The sequence below is a fragment of the Anguilla rostrata genome, chromosome 6 (assembly GCF_018555375.3).
Source record: "Anguilla rostrata isolate EN2019 chromosome 6, ASM1855537v3, whole genome shotgun sequence".
In the NCBI taxonomy this organism is placed as follows: Eukaryota; Metazoa; Chordata; class Actinopteri; order Anguilliformes; family Anguillidae; genus Anguilla; species Anguilla rostrata.
The window spans coordinates 15,697,139-15,720,628 of NC_057938.1; the positions used below are offsets into that span (position 1 = coordinate 15,697,139).

General features: G+C 39.2%; 1 protein-coding gene across 1 annotated transcript; it reads right to left on the bottom strand.

The window, feature by feature from the left end:
- Positions 1 to 2,567: 2,567 nt before the first annotated feature.
- On the bottom strand, positions 2,568 to 20,929 carry LOC135256654 (calponin-3-like). The gene is made up of 7 exons (XM_064338620.1): positions 20,539 to 20,929; positions 6,737 to 6,858; positions 5,614 to 5,680; positions 5,200 to 5,337; positions 4,888 to 5,004; positions 4,332 to 4,478; positions 2,568 to 3,747 (listed from the first exon to the last, which is right to left on the bottom strand). The coding sequence occupies exons 1-7, from the start codon at positions 20,593 to 20,595 to the stop codon at positions 3,409 to 3,411; spliced, it is 987 nt and encodes a 328-aa protein (XP_064194690.1). The 5' UTR covers positions 20,596 to 20,929; the 3' UTR covers positions 2,568 to 3,408.
- Positions 20,930 to 23,490: the final 2,561 nt, after the last annotated feature.

Below are 23,490 nucleotides of genomic sequence, written 5' to 3' on the forward strand. Positions count from 1 at the left end.
TAGAGCCTAATGTGAGATCTTTTCACAGGGCCAAGAAATACTGGCTGTATGGCTTATGTACCACTTGTACCACTTATGCAGCCCATATCTTTCTGATACAGCATATTGATTTATTTAAAGTTTGAGTATAGAGTGAAGTTCACCTCAAGATTTCAATCGTAATAGGTGGATCTGAACATCTGAAAAAGATACATAGAACCACCTCCATTACAAAGCACCAGAGGGAGCAATTCCCAAAACTTGCTTATCTTTGAGTCAACCAGTTCATCAGCAGTCCTACACTTCAGTTAAATGATGAGTGCATTAGTGACAGCACGTTTTTTTAAATTCATGGACGCAAAAAATAAGTTTTACAGAAAGTCTAGAACGTTTCGTTTCATGCGTGTCCGGTTTCTGGTCTAGTCTCCGTGCGGGCCGTCAGATAAAAGTTTTTTTTTCTGCTTCCTCCAAAGGTTCAGCTGTTGCCAGGGCAACCCACTCTCTCTGAACTCTCTCCCTAATGGAGCCCTGTGTTCCCGACCCGGATTCCACCACCGCACAAAGCAGTGTTTATTTCCAGCAGTAGACTTTGTGGGGGGAGAAGCAGATCTTGAACGAGTGCCACGGTGCTTTTCTCACAAACTCCCCTTACCCTCCATCGTTAAATTGGTCGCTGTACTAGTACGAGGACTCATTCCGTATTCCCTAATGGCAAAGGCTGTTTGTTTCACATTCACAGGTCCTGAAAGGTAGCCTAGCTATGTTTCAACTAGTTGCATTATTTGTGGATACATAGTTCATTTTCCTATTTTCCAAATAGAAAAATATTCTGGCCACACTTTTTTGGCTTCCCGATATCTTGTCAGTATGGCCCTTCTGACTGGCTGTTGTATTCAGACCACAAAAACACATCAGTTTCAGGCAGACCATTTTGGCTGCAGTCAGGGCTGTACTATAGCCTGCTACTAATCAACAGACAACACAAAGAAACAAAGAGCAACGCAAAGAAAATTGACTCTCAGTAGATTCTAGGCCCCTGTTCAATAAAACTGTAATTTACTTTGTCCCAGTGTTTAAGTAAGACATCTTAAAATACTTTTCAGCTTTTATATTTTCATTTGGTGCTTCATCATGTTGAGAAAGAAAAGCAAAATATAGAAAAATTGATTGAAAATGTATCCATTAAATTAGTAACTCAGTCAAGGAAAGGCTGCAGTCTTTGTGACAGCCATGTAATAGAGATCTAAGAACTGAAGTCACAATAATTGCAGCTCTACCAGATAGACTTGGCACATGTGCAAACCCTTTTACCCTCTTTCCGTATCCCGCATCACAAGAATTTGCAGCAAAGGGCCTCCAACCAATCAACTGTTTCCATCAAAGACAAGAGTGGAATTCTGTTCCCACCCAAACAACCCATCTGGTTGTCTGCTTGTTGGCAGCTGGTTGCATTCTTCCCAAGTTAAAAAGAGCAGATTGAATGTTGTGGTGGATTTTCAAGTCATGATTCAGATGAAGTTTTTTTTTTTCTTCCCTGGCTGTCATCTCAGCAGAGCAAGGCCCTGGCCCTTCGTAAACTGCGTGACTTTTATCATCCATTATCATTGCAAACATGTCAGTTGGCCACATACAATGAGCAAACATGCGTTTCTAAAAGAGGCCATCTATTTCAATTTATAATTATCCACCAACCATCTCAGTGGTTCATATTCATATCATCTGACTGCAGGACATGAAACCAAGTTCTTTCTTATGAAAAATACTAGATATTCTATTGGTCAGGCTGGTTTTACCACTCAAATTCATCACACAAAATGTTCCCAGAAACCAGTACAGAGACAGCACAACTTGCTTCAAAGGGGTGTCCAAGAAGAGGCCAGCTTTGGTCAGAAAGTACATTTTCTCATATATAATTAGCTCTAATTCTCATTTTGACATAAATCAAAAGGTGAGCCAGTTTAGTGGCATTGTCGTTGGGAGTATTGTTCCTGACACCATGGTTTGTGGATTGGATGCATGGATAAGCTATAACAAAGACTTTAATTAATGTTACACAATTTCTGTTTGGCGTGTTGAAAGAGATGGGTTGTGCGTAATCCATACAATTCCCTCCCAAACATTCAAAGGTTTATTTATTTTATTTCTGGTGAAAAATAATGACATATGTGCCCCCACTCCATCCTGACCTCCAATATGTTTTGTGGGTTTCTGGTAAAAAATCACATATTGCATCACCCAAACGGACATCCACATTGGTGGTGGGGATTGTGAAATAACCCCTTGTGAAGAGGACTGACATACTAAATGTTGCTGTATAAATGCAGTTTGTTATTATTATTATTATTATTATTATTACAGGTCTTTTCATAAGCCAGCAGTTCAATGCTACAATTAATCTAATTTGATTGATCTAAAGTTTAATGTTCCTTCTTGTTACAACTCTGTACAATTATTTATGAACTTTTGGTTCATGTCATTTTCACTGAAAGGAGGACATTTACAGCTAACGGGCCAAAAAACATTGAGAACATAAATATAATGTGATGTAATTGTATTTACCAACTGAAAAACATGAGACAAAGAAATGGTCTTTATACAACATAAAATGTATTTATACAAAAAAACATACAACTGTGGGGTGTATATTGAGCCATGGAAATAAATACAAGGGAGGGGAAATTCTAAAATACAAGGGTGACTAGAGAACGGGGAATGTGATGGCACAATAAACTGATGCAACAAAAGCAGTCGAACAAACTAATAAAGGAGGCTGGTCATAACAAAATAGAATATAAAGAACACATTTACACACATCTCAGAAAACAGCAACATTTCAGTGCTTTCAAATCAAAGCAAGGACAAAAGAGAAAGCCAAATATAGATTTCCCTCCCATTACCTCTCTTAGCCATAAATGTGGTTCCGGTTGATCATTTAAAAAAATTAAACCATTAATAAAAATGTAGATAGTTAAAGGTGGTGGGACAAAGAGAATATTAGACAGTCACAGGTGTGAGCTGGGACCAGTGTACTTCAGCATCCCTTCCTTTAACAATGGAGAAGTCCGAACAAAATGCAAAAATCTTGGATTGAGTATGAGAACAACATTTAGCAGTCTCTGAAACGGGCAGCCAGCATTTTGCTGTATTCTACTTCGCAAAAAGGTTTTGAATGGATGAAGAGGGAGCATTCTTCAACTGAAGACACAGATTCTAAGAATAGCATATTATATTACAAGTGATTGAAAAAATACTGCTGTTTAAGAGAAACCCCATAAAGAAACCGGAAAATATTTTCTCTGAGGTATCAATTACAAAAAGGAAGGGTTGGAGGAATAGCAAAAGGCTCTGCCCTACCAATTTTTAAAAAATGATTAAAAAATGAACATACATGTTTAACACTGCTGACTACGTCGTGGTTGCAGGTATTGCCTAATAGTCGATGGCCGGGTCGTTGTAATGGCCGCTGTATTCGTCATGGTAGTCTCCCTGGTACTCCTCAGGGTACTCGGCGTGATAGTCACTGTCGCTGATCTCCGAGCCGTTGGTGCCAGTTCCCTGGCTGCCGTTGGCGTGGATGACGGGGTCCGCAGCTGTGGCGCAGTATTTGGGGTCGTACACCTGCCGGCCCAGCCCGTAGACGCTCATGCCCTTCTGGGAGGCCACCTTGTTTGTGCCCATCTGGAGAGAAATGGTGGAGGAGTCTGCCGACTGGAGCGCTGCCTTCTGGTCAAAGATATCCCTCCGCGTGCCTGGGGCTGCCATGCCAGCCTACAGATGGAAAGGGATGCAATCAGCGATTCTCCCACATGACATCTACTGGCCGTCTCGTCGCACACTACTGCGCTCCATTAAAAATAACCTCAGGCAATTCTGTTAGCCTGATCTGAGAAGGTCTGGTTTGGGTACAGACTTTTATTCTAGCCTTGCATTAAAATTACTTAAGCAACATATGGTCATCATTTAAGGCTATGATTAATTAACAAAGAACAAAAGTCTTCAGCCACACTGGCCCTTCTGGGAAAAGACTGTAGGCCGCTGATGTATTTAAATGGGTGGTATTTGAAATCATGTGACTTTCTAAAATTAATTTGCATTCAGTAGTTTTAGCTCCCCACACATTTAAAGATATATACCCTTGTGATTTTTAGTTATCTGACTCTATAATTGCACTGGCTCACCAGATATATATTTTCTGAACACCATGATTCATACACATTATAGTCTTGAAGTGCGCAATAAATTATTTGTCATGTTACCATTTAACTTAATACTCTTACTAGCTTAATATCTCCGTGAATTGAAATTAAAACTTGGTGGATGGCTGGGTGAAATATGGCTGTTATTCAGTCTACCTGGCTGGCTCCTTTATTGGTCCCCATCTGCAGGCTGATGGTGGTCTGGTCAAAGGGTTTTTCAGTCTGTGTTTTTGGGTCATAAAGGTGTCTGCGTGTCCCGTAAGCAGTCATCCCAGCCTGGCTAGCACACTTGTTAGTCCCCATCTGTTCATCAAGGGGAGAGAGAAATTTCTGGTCTTATGACAGAAAGCATGCATTTTCTCAGTATGTTAATCCAAAACACTTGGATAACATTTTAATAAAATCATTATGCTCAAACTAGACTACTTTCAGCTTAGTCCTCGCTATAACAACTATATAGCAAAATGTCTATCTGCAAAACTAATGCATCATGTAATGTATCAACTAATCATCCTAATAGTGAAAAGCATCTCGCCTAAAACTGTATGCGTTTGGCTTTTTGCCAAACATGCAGCGATAAGAACTTTTACAGTTACATGCAAATGAAGAAAAATAATCTTTCTGAGGGAAAAATATTGCAATCTCTATACTTATCAGTATTAGAGAGCACGACCTATAACTGCATAAAATCTGTGTCGTGGCAGTTTCTCACCTGTAGTCCGATGACACACTGGCCAGCCTTCATCTTATCTTCATTAAAATGTCGTGCCTGCTTGTCTGCGTACTTCACGCCAATGTCGATCTTAGTGTCCATACCTTTGGTCTTCCCCTGAAGGTCACAACAACAACATGATCAAAGCCTAGCAACGAAAACCTCCAGCAGTTCCCACATACAAAGGCCCAGCTGACCTCCCCCTACCCATGCTCAGCTTCAAAGCCATTAATCAAACGTAGGCGGGAACATGTTACGTAATTCTCTCATGAAGCGAAAGCTCTGGCGTTCAGTGAGAAGCTGGGAACCTACCATGCTTGCCAGGGCGAGGAGTGTGGTCTGGACCTGAGTCAAGTTCCCACTTTCAAAGAGGTCGTTAGCTTCAAAGATGTCATTGGGCTTCAGGCCATATGCCAGAATTGCTTTGATGAAATTCCCAAGGTTCTCCAACTGAGCGAGAAGGTCAGAGAGAGAAAGAAAGATGCTCAAGGGTTGCTCCCAGGATGCGGGACAAAAAACGCATGCGCCATTTAGAAAAAAGTGGTCAACCCTTAATAGACACATTGACATTTACTCATAGGAGGTTTGGACAAAGTGGCAGGACTACTGTTGTTTTAGAGGGGAGCATTCTCTCTGTAGTCTACTGTATTGGTCAGCCAGCAGCGACTGTTAAAGGCATTCATATTTTGCTGGTTACAATCATTGAGAACATCCAGAAGAACTTACCTTGTGCCAGTTTAGCTTTGAATGGTTTATCTTCTTTATGGAGCCTGGCTGTAGTTTATTAATCAATCTGAGAAGAAATTATTTATTAAAATTAGTAGTATCACAGCATTAATTACAAATTCACCTCTTGAAGAATGCAATTAAAAGCATTAATATGCTTTATAGCAATAGATGTAATGTGCAATGTGTTATATGGTAATAGAAATGAACAAGCACACACTGCACTCCTGTTGTATGCCATTCACTACAGTTGCAGAACTAGTGGCTATACATGCTGGTTCAATTTAGCCTGTTGATCAATATATTACGTATGGGATAATCCCCTCAGAGGCGGTCAGCTATCAGGGAATAATTCCTAAAAGTTTCCTCCACAAAGGTCATCATTCCCCAATAGCTGACCAGCTCGGAGCGGATTATCCCATTTATTACAAGGCGAATTACTTTATACAACAGTTGCCAAAAATACATTTACTGTTACTGATTTTTAGCAACTTAATCAGCTGAAATTGAAATATTTATATAATTGTTTTAGTATTGGCAAGCAAAACTCTGGTTGATAGTTCTATTTTGACTGTTGTTAAAAAAAAGCCTTTGGTCGTTAATTCTGTGATTCCATGAAAACAATGATTCTATAAGGAAAAAATAGTTCCTTTTCATTATGCAATTAGCGCATTGCATTATTTATAAAAATTGCCATAACTCAATTTTGCTTTTTAAAATGGTTTGGTCAGGAAGTGTGTCTTTTTTTTTTTGTCCCTCTCAACAAGGTTAGAATACAAACTAACATTAGCTTTATGCTAGATTCGCCATTACTTTACCTAGTTAATATTAAAATTCATTTGGGTTTTAGGTCAAAATGGTCTCACGACATGTTAGCGTATTCAGGAGCATCGGCTAATATGGTATTGATACGAGGCAAGTTAACACTATCAAGTTAACAGCCTCTCCACTTATTTCCCTCCATATTATCTGCATTTGATGTTTGCTGTGCCAAGCATGCATGTGTACAATTACACACTACAAATTGTACCACACTGTGTGGGGGTTGACTGTAGAGGACATACAAAGACTCAAGAGGACGGAAGACACTTATGCGTTCACACACAGACGCACACACACTCACTCGCAGAGGATGACACCATCCTTTAGGCCCTTCTGGAAGTTCTCTCCAATGGGCATGCCCGTCACTTCCTCAATCCAGACGCGTAGCTCCTCCTCCTTCTGCACATCATATTTCTGCGCAATCTGAAGACAGGACAAACACAGTCACGTCTGATAACTCCTTATAAGGCAACCTCCACTGAAGAATCTTATCACTACCTACTATTACTAATTCACATACAAGTTATATTGAATAACTGAATTTATTTATGAACATTCATCTAAAACTTTGTATAGGCAGCACAAAAATTTCAAAGCTAAATTCAGGCAAAGGGTCTGGTTGGAAGTACCATGTGATTAGAAGTTTGTCACTATTATTTTTCTTTTTTTCCATAGAGCTATTCGAGGTGTCCCAACATGCTTTAATCAAACAACAACCAAAACAGTTCTAACAACCACAAGATGTCACCTGAGAAGTAGTCACTGCATTCTTACCTAGTCAGTAAGAAAATTACTGCATTCACCACATAGAAATTAGAGGGTCTGATTAAGATCAGGATCTGGCACCGAACAAGGTCTTGGAACACAGTGAGCCTCAGAGTGCAATGTCCTGTATTGATGGCCAGAGGCATTCAACAGGGGCTGCAAAAGAAGCAGCTATGTAACAACATTACCACTACAGTGTGCTACATTGTCCTTTCATATGGCCATTTCCCCCATTTACAAAATTTAATTCTGAGCACAAACTAGGTTGCTAGAACCATGCACCATAGTTAACCCATAACCCTTTGTATTGTTACTTATTTGTTTCTTTAAAGTAAGCCACTATATTGCATTTTGTTAAACAGACCTGTTGTCCATAGGATATGAATGCATACAATGAGTCAGGAAACATGGAGCAGCGCTATTCTGTTACTGTCATGGAGGACTATTCAGCTGCTTTTCCCCCATTCTCATGAAATCACGGGCACTCGTGTAAAGCTGGGGATCAAATCCATTTCATGTGGTGTGAATTAAGGGGTGCTGAACAAAGTCTGCACAGTCAGACTTCAATTAAGGGTGCTCAGCTTCTCTAGTTCCCAGGTTGTGTTTCAGTGATGCCCCATTAAGTAAACAACGCTGAATACAGATCATCGCTTCACATGTAGGTTGCTGACTCACGGGGGGATTTAATCATTGATAAATCAACACTCCCGAGGACAGGAAATGGAGGATGATATTGGCTTTCACACTGACTGTTTTGTCACAGTCTGGAGGAGAAACATGAGTTAGCCCTCTGTTCTGGATTATAAATTTGAGAGCAAATTTTTGTTCTTTTTCCATACATACACTATACAAAATCTTTTCAGCAACTGCCAAACTCATAATATTGTGATGGCAACATAAAAATCACAAAGGTAAATGTATTATTCAAAGTTTAGGGTGAACCGCAATGCAGTTTAATGGAATTCCGGTTTTGCACTCAAAGATCCCTTCAAACATTTACTGAGTTTTAGATAAGAGAAAGTGTTTAGTTGGACATAGAAAACATAAATAAATATCATAAATGTTCTTTGGTAGGTTCTAGAACTTAAGTGTTCTTTAGATTAGTATGTACTGTGGTGTCTATTATAATATAGGCCAGGTGCTTTCATATTTATTTCAAGTTCCAATCTGACAAAAAGGATGGTTACTAATAATTGCCCCCCCCCCCCCACCCCCCACATTTCAGGGCACAATAATGTTTGGGACAAATGGATTCAGATGTGTTTCTGATTAGTCAGTTGTGCTTCCTCAGTACAGGTATAAGACAGCTTTCAATATCTATTCTAGGCTTCTGATTGCCTTTGGAGTCTGTTATTGGCAACTGTCAACATAAGGACCAGAGTTGTGCCAGTGAAAGTCAAAGAAGCCATTGTGAGGCTGAGAAATACAAAAGAAACAGTCAGAGACATAAGCCAAACTTTAGGCTTACCAAAATCTACTGTTTGGAACATCATTAAGAAGAAAGAGAGCACTGATGAGCTCAGTAATTGCAAAGGTCCCGATAGGCCAAGGAAGACCTCTACAGCTTCACCATAATGAAGAAAAACCCCAAAACCCCAGTCCGACAGACCAGAAACACTCTTCAGGACGCAGACACGGATGTGTCAGTGACTACTTTCTGCAGAAGACTTTACAAACAGAACTACAGAGGCTACACTGCAAGATGCAAACTACTTGTTAGGCACAAAAACAGGATGGTCAGGTTACAGTTGAAAGATGGTGGTGGGGGTTGTTATGGTTTGGGTATACACGGCTGTCACAGGTACTTGTCTTCACTTGTATTCATTGATGATGTAACTGCTGACAGCAGCAGCAGAATTAATTATGAAGTGTACACAAACATTTTATCTGCTAAAGTTTCAAAGTCAAAAAACAGGAACATTCTTGACTGGCCGAGTTATTCATACGATCTGAATCCAATTGAACATGTGTTGAAGAGAAAACTTAAGGTAACCAGCCCCTGAAACATGCAGAAGCTGAGCTGAAGAAGTCTGCAGTACAGGCCTGGCCAAGCATCAAGCAAAGACTATGCGACAAAGTACTAAACAGGACTATTTTCATAACACTGACATGTCCCAAACATTATGGTGCTCTGAAATAGGGGGCTATGTATAAAAAGTGCTGTCATTTCTACATGGTGAAATCAAAGCACATATAAAATACAAGTAAATACATGCTGAGAATGTGCACTTTAACCATATGTGAATTGATTACAAATCTAAAATTGTGGAGTACACAGACAAGAAAAAAATAGTGCCTTCATGTCAGGGATTCAAACCCACAACCACTCAACTCAGTCCAGACAACCAAAGCACAATTCTACAGTTCCTGGATGTTAAATAGCTTAAAGCAATAGTTCTCAAATTTGACACTGAAGACAGACTGTGCGTAACGGTTTTCATTCCAACCATTATTGCAACCTTGGAATTTAGACAAGATGGTAATAAGCACTTTTAATGCCATGAAGCCACATTACGTGATAAATTGCTACAAAACAAAGAAGAATAAATGTTCCCTATTCTTATCTTGGACATTTAATCAGATCCAATGCCCTCATCCACTGTAATGTGCAACATGAGTCATTATTTCTGTAGAATAAGGTTACTGTTCATGTTAATTGATGTAATTACACACAAGCATTCAAAATCAGTTGGGTCCTAACTACTGAAGGAATGAACATCTGGGCACTTAAACTAAACCACTGGTGAAAAATGAATTCAAAGACAAGCCAAATGACAACAAACCAAGCCAGTACTGCATTCAGTTAAGTAATAAATTAAAGGTAAATTGTAGTATAACTTAAACACGTTTTCAACAATCATGACTAATCAAGACACAAAAACAAAAAATCTACACAGTGGGACCAAGTTTGGGGACCAGTATGTTAAAGTATAGCTGTTCTGTTATACTGAACATAGTATGTTATACTGTCAAAGACGCTGCAAACCCAGCATGACCGCCATTGTAATTCATTCAATTTCAGGCCCAGGCCTGTGAGCATGATCTGGGTCCTCTATGTGTGAGTCTCACATAGTTTGTACAGAGGAGGGGATGTGACCCCCAATATTCAAAGGCAATTATAGACAGGCTCTGCTATATGATTGCCAAAGACATTTAGAAGTTTCTTGCGGCAACAGTCCAAGTTTAATAACATTTGATTAACATTGCTCTGAAGTTTACCCCACTGTCATTGCTTGCTTGGTAAAAAGCCACCTCTACACAAACAAACAAACAAACAAAAAAAATCTGAATACCATCCAATTACCAAATTATTCATTATATACATCTCTACTGCCTTGGTAATGTTTAAGATGGGTTTTTAAAAGCTCAGCAGAACCACACAAGATACAGAAAGATTTAAGGGCATGTCATGGCATAGCAAGCATGAAATGCAATGTCTTCTCACTATACATTAAAAAAACAACACGTTTCATACTTCCTGCACCCTGGTGTTTTTACAGTGAACTTAAAATGGCAACTTAAACTGTACTTCAAGACTGTAGGGATGGATGCTGCAGAAGAGTGCAAACATCTGGCCTTTATTAACCTCTGAGTCCCACACAATGTTAGCCTTTTTGGGGGATTTTACACATCAACAGAGGGCTTGCGCTTGCTCATCAGCGTGCGGCTGTTTACACCAATGCCACATGGCAACTGCGTAAACAAACAAGAGGAAGGAGGCTTCATTTTATGTGCACAATGCCCAGGATTAGGCCACCTCCAATGGGAGCTTTTCAATATCCCATGCAAGACAAATAAAAGGGTAAAGAACCATAAATCCGTAGACTCCTTTCTCTTTCAACACAAAAGTAATATTTTTATCATTTTCTCCAGTTCACCATGCCCCACACTTAGACAGACAGCAATGTGAAAACTGTCAATTTGAAAAGGGGTGGAAAAAAGCTTGCCAACCAATGAACAATCCTCTCTTTATAACTCCACACGAGCGGTCAGAAAGAAAGGACTATTCTCTCATAACCCCCTCCGATCTTTAAAAAGGGCAAAAGAGCCTCTATATCCCGGAACGGACTCAGTGCCTGCGCCAGGAAGGTCAAGAGGGCAAAATGAAAAAAGGTTAATGACGGGATCTGTGTTTTGCTTTCCATCATGGCAACCTTCAGAATCTGAGAGAAAATCAATGGCTTTTCAGTGACAGACATGGCTTCCAGTGCTCACTAGCTGGGTGTAGAATGGCAAAGGCAACACCTTCTTAATCAGGCCCGCATACTTCCGAGGACAGAACAACCCAGTCCTTCCAGCTTTACCCATAAATTATTTGCGAGTCAAAAGAAAGCTGAGACTCGCTTCTGTTTGAAAGAATAAATGAGCTCAGCTCTGGAGAAAGCCAACAAAATCAGTAAGTCAACAAACCCGTAAATAAATGTGGAATCCATGGCTTCGACGCCACAGTCTGCACTTGGTCCCCACCCATGCTAAATAATACCCAATTACTGCACAGAACAAAGTGGACAACTAGACAGGTCAGCAAGAACCACCATTTTGTACACCAAGAGTTCCCAAACTGGTTTCCTGCAAAATCTGGAAATCCATAAAGGAGATGCAGTTGGTCCTTGGCAAGACAAAGAAAATACTTTTTTCATTTAAAACTACATTGCTTAGATTCATATTTCATAAATGACATATTAAAAATTAATTTTAATTTGAATGTGTCATATTTAAAGCATATATTTAAATAATACTAAATACAATTTAATTCTTCTATATATCTATAATTATATTACGATGTAGACCTACTTCCACTGTTTTAGTGTTAAATGGCAACTTCCCAGCAACCTGCAGAGGGTATTGGATAAAGGTGTTCAATATTAAACCACTGAGCTGAGGGAGGCTTCTTCCAATTTAATTATCACTGAAGGAACAGTTGATGGCTACCGCAAAAAAATGTGAAACAATGAAACCCCCCACACACAGTTTCTGTTTAAATAAAACATGACTTCTAATCTTGACTAAGGATTCCACAATCAGCCCAGCTGATACAAATGAATAATTAACCTACCACTTCCACAGCATTGTTCAACAGACCACATAATGGGAGATGATTGCCTATATTATGTGGTTATGGGCTGGACATGTTTGCACAAGCCACAGTAAACACGTGTGTCTCAATGCTGAAAGCTCAGTTTATTTTGGAAACTCACAGAAAGGATATTCCAGCAAGAAGAAACAAGCATCCAAACAAGATTATGAATGTGTTATAAATGGCAACATCTAAAAATGACATAAGTTTAATACATTTAGTGTTAAACAATATTTAAGTCCTATCCTACCTTTTAACAGATATTAAAATCAGACAATGATAAAATTAATTATGAAGCCAACATACAGGAAGAATTCCCAGTCAAGCTATAGGGAAAATAATTGGGCAGTCCTGTCTATTTATATCCTTCCTGGGAATTCCATTTAGTATAACACGCAAACTACAGAAGTTATTACCACTGATAAAACTGAAATAGTCAAATAATGACAGTTCAGAATCGGCCTTGAAACCTTGTGAATCCACCAACAGCCATGATCTGAATCCTTGAACTCTTTAACAGTAACGGCTTTTGGAAAATCCAGTTTCCTGCACATTTTTGGCAGTAGGGGGATTGTGAAAACACGCACATTTCCAGGTGGTGGAATAAGTGAAAGCCTAATCCAATCCAGGATAACATCCTGGATGAATTCATGGCTGATCCAATCCATGAAAATGTCTGCATCAGCGCATTTCAGAAATTTTAGCTCTAACTGCCACTTGCCTCCATTGATGGAAGCGCATCATCACAAGGCCAAAAGAGGGACAGGGCCATTGTGCTTTTGTCAATGACTGATCTGAGCTTCTGATATGGACCAATCAGAATCTTTTATAGGGTTCATAAAGCATCATTCCCCTTCACTGTGTGGAATGTTCCCATGACAGAGTGCAGACAAGAGAGAATGTTATGTAGTGATTCAGCTGAGGGATAGAAAAGGTCATTCCCTGCAGGAAACCTCACAAAGAAGCACAAAAATACCAGTGCCTCCACCATTAAGGGAACATCAACATTCATCGAGGTGGCTTCTGCCACAATTGTTCATTCCACAGCTTTCAAACATTACAAGTGTGAACCATGAAAGCAACCAAAGGAACTAATAGGTTCCTGCAATGGGCCCTTTCTCATATTCACAAACATTTCACTTAGTATCAGACTCTTGCAGTAGCCATTAAGCACATTAACCTACTGGGTGAGATTTACTTTGTTGCTCTGTACCTGAAATAGATAATGAAAATTTGAATCAGCAGGGAAGCTATTAACTCACAGTAAATTAATTCAATGGCTTAAGTAAATTGGAGACTGTCCATTGCAGTGCACATGGGATGAAAGTACTCAAACTAGTCATGTATTGCAACATCATAGACAGATATCATTGGTGGCCTCTCTGACATGTAGTAAGCAAAGCAACCGTACATAATAAAGCCTGTAGTAATCCAAGCTGTAAAGTTCACCAAAAAGGTTTAATTTTGCATTCTGCAGTGACAAGATTTGAATGAATGGGGGGTGGGAAATGGTGAGTCATGTTAACATTGACAGGCTACTTTTGTTTCCACATTCTTGCAGACAGTTTGTCACTTGGGCTTGGCGTTTGCTCTAACTAATCCCTTTGAAGTGGTGAGATGCAAGCTTTCTCAGTGTTTCTGGGTCTAAGTGCTGGTCTGCTGCCTCTGCATGTTTTCTTCTCCTGGGACACAGATGGTCGAGGCTTCACGACTGCATGCCATGCCACACCGCTGTTGTGCTTCCTGTAAACAACAGGCAGCCACCCCAATCCTCCCCCCCTCCCCTGCAATCACAAACAGGATCAAACAGCGCACAACGACACCAAGAACCCATATGGGTCCATATCACCAAAGGGTGCCTTTCATAAAGAATTCTGATTGCATGTAAATTGTAAAGAAGCACCATATAAAAACTAAACACATAGGCCACATGATAAACGGAATACAATTTAAACAGTGGCCTTTCTTTGGATGCAGGAAATATTACCACGTTCCCTGTGCTGTCCACACAACATTTTGTTTTTAAGTTATTTCTTAATTCAAATGTTTTGATTATATAAGATTTGTTTTTGATAATACAATCAGAGACTTTGTGCGCGTCCTTAAAGTCGCTGCCCAACCTGTCATACTGTGGTATCTGGCCCCTTTTCTGCAATGACATTCCAGCAGCTGTTGACGTCATGCATTCATTGCTATCTTCAATTGTCATTTACTATTATTCAAACTTGTACGGTCGCTCGATTCAAGTTTACGATTCAAATTCATATGACATGAAACATTATATATCCTCAGTTCCTTCCTAAAAGGCATCACCAAGCAAACAAGAAAAGTTTTAAGTCACCAATCTATGTAAAATTCCTACTACTCTTTTGATTTTGTGCAAAAAATCTGACTGAATAATGTATCAGTATGGAAATGGAAGAGCATGGGAAGACTTCACAACCTTCACAACCAACAACATTATCTATTCAGAATGAATGAAAAAAATGCCAAAACAGAGCCAGCAAGTGCTAACACGATGTGTCAACAAAAGAATTGGGTAGGCAAGGTTGACTATCTGAAGAATAAGTCTCGACAGAATAATGTATGGATTTATAAGATGAAAGAAAGGTGTGAAGGAGATGGCATGGTGGGGTTTGTGAAAACGCTTTTGTCAGAGAAGCTGGAAATACCAAGCGAGGAGCTGAATATTATTAAAGCACACTGATCCCTCACCAATAGGCCCATGACAGAGGGTGCCACGCCCAGATCTATTATAGTTTCTTTCTGACAGTGGGGCACGAGGCAGAAAGTCCTGCAATCAGCATGGGCAAAGAAAGAGATTATGTATCAGGGAGCCAGGATTTATTCTGACCAGGATTTTTCAAGTGAACTCCAACAATAGCAAAGCCTACAGGCGCCAATAAGATGCCAAACTCAAAGAAATAAATTCACACTAATTCTCATATAACCTATCTTTACCATTTTTACTTATAAAGACACAACTTATGTAAAATGTTCTTTAATGGCTCTTCACATACATTCATATTGTTTTAATTTACCCCTAACAAAGGGGGAAGGGTAGGGGAGGGGGAAGGGGTGTTTCTCGTTGGTAAACACTGACAATGCAACGTATAATGCAGATTATATGTTTAATCTTTTCTGGGGGGTGGGCAGACCTTAGTAAAGGCCAAACATTCCAGATAGTTTACATGGAATGTTATACTCTCTGACAAATGTGTAGAGATTTCCATAACTGGAAGTTGTCTGTTGGTTTGTCATTTTAACTTTCTCACTTCTTTTACATGGTGGTAGGCCCTGAAAGGGGAAGTCTTAACACTGAAAACAAAATAAACATGAAATATCTCCTAATAGATTCTAAGCAGAAAAGCAAATGGATACATGAAATATGGACAACTAATGATTTTTTATACAACCTGTAATAAGAATGTCATATAATGTAAACGGTATAAATAATCAAATTAAGAGGAAAAAACATACTGCAACAGTTGAGGAAAGATGGGGGTGATGTCATGCTCTCACAAGAAAGCTCACTAAATTGACATCTGCACAAGTGTATTTGCATCTTATAAATCATCAAAGAGGAGAGTTGCATTCTTACAATGGCTCAAATTGCTCTCCAAGCTAAAAAAAAAAAAAAAAGTGATCACAGACAAAGATGGGAGGTATGTCATGGTAGTGGGGCAAATTGATAATACGACAGTTACATTTTTGAATGTGTATAACCCCCAGAACAACTCCCAGGCCTGATTAATAAAACTGTTTACTCCCTATCATCTGAAGCTTAAGGAATAACAGCTGTAGCTGGGGAGCTTCATTTAATTGCTACACTGGACGGAGTGTAGCACAGTGGGTAAGGAACCTAAGGAAAGGTCGCAGGTTCGATTCCCGGGTAGGATACTGCCGTTGTACCCTTGAGCAAGGTACTTAACCGAAATTGCTTCAGTATATATCCAGCTGTATAAATGGATACAATGTAAAATGCTATGTAAAAGTTGTGTAAGTCGCTCTGGATAAGAGCGTCTGCTAAATGCCTGTAATGTAATGTAATGTAATTACAGATTTAAAACTGAACGTAGAGGGTAATAAACAACATAATTCCAATTAAACCGGCAAAATTATGAGAAGGGTAACAGCTGAAATAGGACTGGTAGATGGTAGATGTAGGGAGAACACTCCACCCTGCAGAAAAAGACGTCTCATTCTACTCTAAAATTTATGATATATATTGAAGATTGGATTACTTTTTTTAAGTTTAAAAATGAGATGTCAAGAGTTTAAGAATGTTTCATTAATCAGAACACATTATCAGACCACACCCCAATATCACTGATTTTAAATATAGAGCTAGTGAGATGTAACTACAAAAACTAAATAACACCTTGCTACAGATAGAAGAAGTCATAGGAAATTACATACAAATTAAGGACACAGACAATATTAATCCAATTTCACTCCGGGAAGGTGTAGAGGCTCTTGTCAGAAGAGAAATGATATCCCATGCTGCCTTTACAAAGACAGAAAGAGAAAAGAAAGTACTAGAACACATAATTAAATTACCATTATCAAGTAACAGGGGATCTAAATACTCCAGCACAACTACAGGAAATAAGAAAGGAAACTGGACAGTGTGCTAATTGGGAGCGTGGAAAGATCTCTGATATTTACACACCAGCAATACTATGACAGTGGGCCAAGAGCATTGAAAATACTTGCTTTGTAAAAATGAAAGTGTTCATGCCAGCTTCCTTCTCTTTGATCATCACATGATCATCTTCACGCTGTCCGACAATGAAGTCTAAGGCTAAAAATGACCCAAATATACAACCAAGATATTAAAGCCAGCTTTAAGATGTTTATTCCGCCATGGGGTATTAGGGAGGCGAATAATTCTCTCATATAATCAGAATTTCACACAGGCTGGACAGCACTGTATAGGGGCCAAGTGCACCTCTGTTAAGGTATAGCCATACATTGCTGAAACTATTCTTGATGCTACATACTACCAGAATGCATAGCTGTCACATGTTACACACCACCAGAATGTCTCAAAGCAGAAAGCAGTAAAAGGGAAGCCGGGCAGTGTGTGGGTGTTTTGCTTACCTCATTTTAACGGCTGCATTAAAACCCAGTTATAGTCTTAAAAACAAGAAGCCTGAATGAATTAATGAATTAATGAATGAATGAATTAATTAATTAATTACTTATGTTTTATGGGATGGAAGGGCTTCTACACATGAGATCAAGGGGAACAGCTAATGACAAATTACATTGGCTTTTGTACAGTGTGATAAGTGTGATAAATGGATTTTTACAAAAGCAGCTTAAACTCACTACCCACGAAAGCAATGGGCTAGCAGATCCCAAGTATGCAGAGAGGGAGACACATATCCAGAACCTTCATCTAAATGGAAAAAGCCACCCTTCAGTGCTGCACAATGGATGGCCACCTCCTTGGGAGAAGGCATGGTATTCATTCAATCCCTTGGGTTTCATCACTCATGAAAGACTAATCATGCCTCACTATTCTTATTAGATAAAATCCCTACATACTACAGCCCATAATTCACTTCAGGAGAAATACAGCATTCTCTAGGTTCTGTAAGCAGAGTCAGAGTCGGCTGCTGGCATAAACACTATTCAGTCGTTTAGGGCCACAACCATCCAGGGGCCACACAATTCAAGTTTAAGCAGTGGGTGTGATTTATGTTAGTGCCATTTGGGGCCACAATAACATTCACGTTTAGGCTCACCAAAACCCTAGGGCCTGCTCTGGCTGTAAGAGAAGAATTAACAGCGTACTGTACAACCTCCATCCAAGAGCAATTCCAAATTCCAAATGGCTACGGCCTGGCATATCAGTTAGTCTCCTAAAAACAAATATCAGCTGCCATCAATGATGGAAACTGCAAATGCAACCAGCAACAACAACAATAAAATGTTATTATTTTTGTCTAATGACCGACTTTTTACTCCCTTGGGTTCAATTAAAGGATGAAAACCCTTACAAAGATGCAGAAAAGGAGCAAAACATGAAAAACTGTTTCTTCTGGCCCTGATGTTTATAGATGTTTGCCAAAGCTTAGCTGTACTGTATTTGAAAATAAAATAAATCATTTTAATTTCCATGTTAACTAGAATAGCACCCCCTCCAAAAAATGAAATAAATTATATAATATATAAAAAAATCTGGAAATCTGGGGTTAACTACAACTGAACTCCACACAACTTGGGGGGGGGCAGTGTCAGTGAAGAATAGAACAGGCTGATTGAGACATTGGAAGCTGTCTGGTCATGGAGTCTGCAATGGAGGCAGATAACTTGTTGGCAGGAAAACGGTGCACCATTCATCTTTTTCCACAGACAATGGATCCATATTTTACCTCTACACTCAATTATGTAAGGCATGCTTCAGGATCCAGCTCACTCCAGACATACGAGCAAACTTTTTTCCCCAATGAGGGAAGGAAAAATGAACAGGAATGCTTGTGAAATAATTTATCAATGCCCTGCATTCAGTTAATTACCTACAAAACGATTCTGTAGCACGATTCTGTAGCACGACCAGAAACCCAACTACTGCAAACATTGCTACAAAATTGCCCCTCATTGCAGGCCTACAGTCCACTTGCTACAGAGCCTGCATAAGCCTGGAGGTTCAATAGCCATTAAACTGAAAAACAAAAATAGCACTTTTTCTACTAATTAGCAAAGAATGTATTTATTCCGGGGGGGTTGCTGGAAAAACACATCATGGTCCAGTAATTCCATTTGGAATCAACCAAACTACTTATACTGACAGCAAAGTTGGAAAGGGTTCCCCGTTTCCGTGCAATAACAACAACCTCCTGGCTCCTGCTCCAAGAAATGAGACGTGGCAGGTCTGGCGTTCACTGTGAGTAGTCAAACAGCGATTTAACGGCAGAAAGTGGGTTGGCAGATTGACTTATGGTCGAATCGCACGGTCAGGGAATTTAACTGTTGTCACTTAGGCAGTGGTTAACCTATGGAAACAATTTTTGGAGTGTTGCGTCCCCTGAATTATTATTGGCTTGACGTACGTCATCCGTTACTTCAGTTGTAAAACGATGACAATGGAGATTATTTCTGCCTGAGAGTCAAGGTTCACGTGCAGTAGCAGCACATCTAAAAGTTCGCCTGTCGATAATTGTACAATTTTTACATTTTTTCGTCCGAACCCCGATCATTTTTTGGGCACCATCCTTGTCTTAATGCATATTTTCCATCAAAGTGAGGAGTGTTGCGGACCGCCCATGGCAGGCTCCTCCCTCCAACCTGACCAACAATGAGATGTCCACGGATCCTTAAATTTACCCAATTTTGAACGCATATCCGCGACGAATTTACATTTAAAAACAAATGAATGCAGTTAGATGCTGCATGATAATAAACAGAAACATATCCACACTCTTTAAAACTATTAAAACTAATTATGGAATTAAACAAACATATAATCCCAATCCCTTAATTTCTACATCATGAAGAAGGGAATCGCACGTCTGCTCAGAAGACCATCAAAAGTCAACAGTTAAATGTGGGCTTTGTACGACGTAAACACGTTTAATACAAAGACTATATACATGTTCAATTACTTTCGAGACCTTTCTAAAGTAATTTTACCCGAGTGAAGTAAGAAAAATGTCGTTATTGCTCGTGTGTGTTGCAGAAATACACATTTTAGAAGTTAGATTGCACAAACATAATTTTCACAGCCTAAATTATTACCAAATATTTTGTTTTGTTTTGACATCTTTAGTCGAATGTGGGCTGCTCTCTGGAGTGAATATTATCCCGTGGTCGTACAAATATTACGACTAATGCTACCGAATTGGCAGTTCATTGCCTAGTGCTATTCCATATCATTTCAGGGACTTAAAAATAGCAAGGCAAATTCTTAACAGCACTCCATCCACACAGTAAAACAGCATTTCAGGGGTTCATTCCACACCAGGTACGGCTGGAAACTATGGTGTCCCACTGTTTCGGAACGGAGCATCTCGCGGAAAACAAAACAAAGAACTCAGAGCATCATGTCAAGTCTTGCACACTGACTACTCAAATAACAATACATCGGTGATCTAATGCAAAGTTTAATTGTTTCAGGATAAGTGTGCATTTACCACGAGGTATATACTTGTATGTAATAAAACCTCGTTCAGTGGAGTAAGAAAACATAAAGCCAGGGGGAAAAAACAGAAGAACGAATACAACAAATCTAATGGATCTATGTTACTACTTACCTTGCTTTTCACTTCTGCAGATAACCCATAGGCTGGTCCCTTGTTAAAGTGAGTCATTTTCCTTTGTTTTGTGTAAAACAACGTCAGTATCGTGGAGCGATGTAGGCTATTCGTCTCAATAGTTTCTTCGTATCAAAATGAAAGAAGTAGACACGGTCCAAACAGATGTGTAAAATCCCAGCGCCTTTAACCCGTTAAATCACAAGTCTTGTTGAGTTATCAGGAGTCCACACCGTTTGCGTATAAACTTCTAGGGCTCAATAGATCTTTTTTGTTCGGAGAAAAAATGTCGCAAGGAGATTGACGGACTCCATCGAACCAATCAGTTGCGTTACTTTTGCATACGCGCTCTCTTTTGTTGAAGACGAGGTACCGCAAAAGATCTGTGTTTTTGGAAATGGATATGGAGATATTTCACGGGGTGAAAATGCCGTATCACACTGTTTCTGGCTTTTCTGCGCAATGGGTAGAAAACAAAAACATTTTATTGAGATGGCTGAGATACATTTGATTGCAGTTTCCTCAGTTTACACATCATGTTGCCACAGGGATTTCAGGAACGCATGTGTCTGGAATGTTTATTTTCGTTGATGAGAGAAAGGGAAACCATTATGAAGACCTTTGTCTTTACAATATAGCAGAAACTTGTTTTTAATCAGCCTTTACTGTATTATAATGTCTACAGAAGGCACAAACCGATGTTACATGTAAATTGAGATATTTATATTGAGAGCACATTCCACACTGGCAAGTATGTGCATATTGAGAAGTTGTGAGGGTTGTGTAACAAAATTGTTATATATATATATATATATATATATATATATATATATATATATATATATATATATATATTACCTTATCCGTGCCCTTTATCCATTGGCAGATCATTCAAAAGCTTTCTTTTAATTGTCTCATGCTTTAGATTTCTTTTCCTCGCCGAATGTAAAAGACTAAGAAGTAAAAACCGAGGTCAATTCACTAAAGTCAGTTTAATAATTTGATAGCGTTAAAAATACAGCAGTCATGAGAACACGATTAATTGGACCTCCTCATTGCTTTTCTTTTCCTGAATATAACAAGTTTTGTTACTTTAACATTATTCATATGTTTCCATTGGTAAATCATCAGAACTTCAGAACTGCATTAAATTCAGCCATTTTGCAGAGCCTATTGCCCATAATGACTTACAAGGACATCATGGCAAACAAACAAAAAAAGACAAATAACAAGAGTAACTGCATGCACAAGAGCAGAGTAGACCTTAACACTATGGGTAGTGGAACTGACTACTCAGGATCCCCGGAGGTAAGAAACGCTCAAAAGGACTGGACTAAAAAGATTTCTTTAGGAAGGGGGCCCACAGAGATTGCATTTGGACTGATCACCAATCAGCCAACTGCTCTCTCAATGAAATGACAAAATGAGTTACTAACTACACTGGGTGTGGCTCACCATGAACCATCTGCAGTGTCATTTTAAAATGTAGCTAGATGTGGCTGGTTGTATGCTTGATGTGAAGCACACCAAAGCCCTAATTAAGCTGATTTTTGTTCACAGCTCCGCTTGGAGGAAGGTTCTGTGGTTAAAATTCTAACAATTATAACAAGTATACCAATTTATAACATTTAAATGAATAGAGAATTTTCAAATCATTGCATGACTCAACATTTGTGGAGTGTAGACAGCATTTCATCCCTATAGTGACACTCATCTCGGACAATGTCTTATAATTCGACAAACACTATTTTTAGCTTTATGTTAACTACTATTTTAATTTAGTCATTTAGCAGCCACATTTAGCCAAAACACATGCACAATAGATCTCACAGCTATAATGCAAATTCTGGTCTGCTTCCATAGGCCTGACTTACATAATATCCTACTTTGCTGAAAATAGCATGTACCATGGTTAACACCGAGGTTGAGCGTTAAAAATAGCAGAATGTCGAGTTCAGGATTTATGTTTTTTTTTCCCTTTTTCCTTTGTGGGACTGCAAGGCAAAGAAACTGCATGTGTTTCCTGCCCTTTAAGCAGTTCTATCAGGGGATTACATTGACCTTGAACAGGAAGCTTTCAACAATGGAAACTCATTGCCCGTTAACGGTGCATCCTGAAAAACTACAAACAGCCTATGGCAGCAGGGTGCTCAAGTTCCCCTTCTCAGAAGCAGAGCCATTCTCCTGAGTAATGTGTGTTCTTTTCTCTAGCTAAGAAATGTGCTTGATTGATTGCATCCGATTTTCTCCTCATTTCACTGTTAGCACTCAATGCAGGGAGCAAAGAATTCTCAACTGCGTGTAATAGTTATGTACTGTACAGCTGCACAAGCTGTAATGGGGGTGAGGCATGAAGATAATCTTTAAGAGGTGTAAAATGTCCCCTTTCCTTCTGCCAAAACTATTTATGGAAGATTAAATGAAAATAATTTGTTCAGTTAAGGATCCCTGATGACATTATTCTGGAATTACAGCTACTGCTTTAAATTATAGGGTGACATTAGACTAGTTTCATTACTGCATTCTTCCTACATGCACTTTTTAGGATGTCAGCAGACTACTTTAACTTTGTCAAGTGTCTTTTTCACGTAGTATTTGGTCAGTGTTCCAACACTGTATTAGACATTAGTCACATGTAACCTCATTATCAGCCTCCTTAAAAAAATTCTGCACAATAACTAAACTGGTTTTAAATTATAAGCAGGCTCCATCCAGCTTTTCAGGATTGACCTACCAATTAAAGATGTGCTCTTATGTAAACTGAAACATATATAGGAATCACCTTGAGAAGCAGCCCCAGGCACACAAGGCTGTTTGCCAACTGTTAAAACAGTCATAAGACCATAAAGATGCAGAAGGTTAGCTCAAAGTTTCATTGTGTAGGAATAGGGATTTCCCAGGATGAGATACCTGTAGAGCTCTTTTATTTCAACTTTTATGGATTTTAGAGAC